The sequence below is a fragment of the Aplysia californica genome, unplaced genomic scaffold (genome assembly GCF_000002075.1).
Source record: "Aplysia californica isolate F4 #8 unplaced genomic scaffold, AplCal3.0 scaffold00176, whole genome shotgun sequence".
In the NCBI taxonomy this organism is placed as follows: domain Eukaryota; kingdom Metazoa; phylum Mollusca; class Gastropoda; order Aplysiida; family Aplysiidae; genus Aplysia; species Aplysia californica.
The window spans coordinates 18,987-20,482 of record NW_004797446.1 but is presented as its reverse complement, the minus strand read 5'-3'; the positions used below and the strand labels follow the sequence as shown (position 1 = coordinate 20,482).

The window sequence follows — 1,496 nt, the reverse complement described above, 5'->3', positions numbered from 1 at the left end:
GAGAAGGAGGAGGAGGGGGAGGGGGAGGGAGAGAGGGGGGAGACGAACGGACGGACAAACTGACAGACAGACAGACAGACAGAGTGTGTGTGACGTACCAGGCTGTCTACACTTGACCCACAGTATACAGGGCCGTGGGTAGCGTAGAGGTCCGCTCTTGGCCCCCGCCTGGCCCTGGTGCTGAGCCTGGAAGGCAGAGGACAGCGTGCCACCCGTCTCCAAGTAATACTGCAGAGCCCTGCGAGGGGGGAAGGGGGTGAGGGAGGATGAAGGGAGGGGACACGTTTGAGCAAAACTTGTCACGTTCAGGAACCACCCCCATTCCCCTCCTCTCTGCTCTTTCCCCTCCTCTCTGCCCCCCCCCCAAAAAAAAAAGTCTGATCCCCTCTCCCACCCCCACCCTCTAAAAAAAAAACACACACAAAAGAACATGAGTACCATTAATGAGCAAGAGTGAAGGCTACAAAGCAGTTTGCTGATATTCTTTAAAAATCAACAATGTTCGTACTTCAGATTTATCTTAAAAGACTTTTTTTCTAAAGTAGCGTAAAACAGATTCTTGGGATTCTGTTATATAGATTTTAAAGTCAAAAGAAAGCGTAAAATAGTTGCTGACCTACAATGCCATAATAAAACCGACCTATAGTTATTCTAACCTTAGAGGCGTCTGTGGTGTAGCAGTGAGGCGCTTCGCTGTCACATGCAGAAGAGCCCGAGTACGATTCCAAAGTGGGGAGAGTATTTACCGAGTTACGAGTATCTCAGTCATTATGTTAGGACATTGGTCAGTTGTATCCTTTCAGCCCAGGTTGGCCGTGACAAGCAGGGTCGAAAGCCCGCCTATTAAATAAAGTATCTTAATTGTGTCGGTGGGATGGTTTTAAAAAACCCACTCAATTATTAAAAAAAACTAAAACCCTTTGCCTCTTATGCTGACAGCAAAGACAAAAGAATAACCATGAGGGGAAAAGCCAGTACGCAACCTTCGAAGGTTCCACATTTCATTCTGAAAATGACTCAAAGCTGAAATAAAAATCAATCAATAAATAATTAATTTTATTCATTGTGTCCAAATTATGTGACCGCCCATTGACACAAATAGATTCTAAAAACATATTATTTAACAAATACCTAAAAAAAAAATTAAAAAAAAAAAGAACACAATGACAAGATCGTGTACAAAAATCAGAGAGTTGCGGAAAGAGTTTATTTTTACATGAACTTTCGGAAAGTTTCAGTAAGCATTTCGCAGCACTTGCAACACATTATGTTATTTAAGTGCCAAAGATTACAGATGTTACAAGAGAGTTAAAAACACAAAAAAGAAGGATAGCTATGGAAGAAAGATAGTTGATATGAAAGACGTGAGAAAAGTACACCTGAGCACCTACCAATCAGCCACGGAAAGTCTTACAGTTCAAAACATTGAACCAGAAAACATGAGAAAAGACAAAATAAATGATAACTGGAATGTCATATAATCAATTTTTACCCCC

The 1,496-nt window shown here is 42.0% G+C and overlaps 1 protein-coding gene across 1 annotated transcript in view; it reads right to left on the bottom strand.

Annotated features, from left to right (window-relative positions):
- LOC101854570 overlaps nt 1-1,496 on the bottom strand; it is a gene marked incomplete at its 5' end in the record, with an annotated part of 51,808 nt that overhangs the window by 38,268 nt on the left and 12,044 nt on the right. The window contains 1 exon segment of the mRNA XM_035969734.1: nt 99-238. Coding sequence (XP_035825627.1) covers nt 99-238 — 140 coding nt within the window.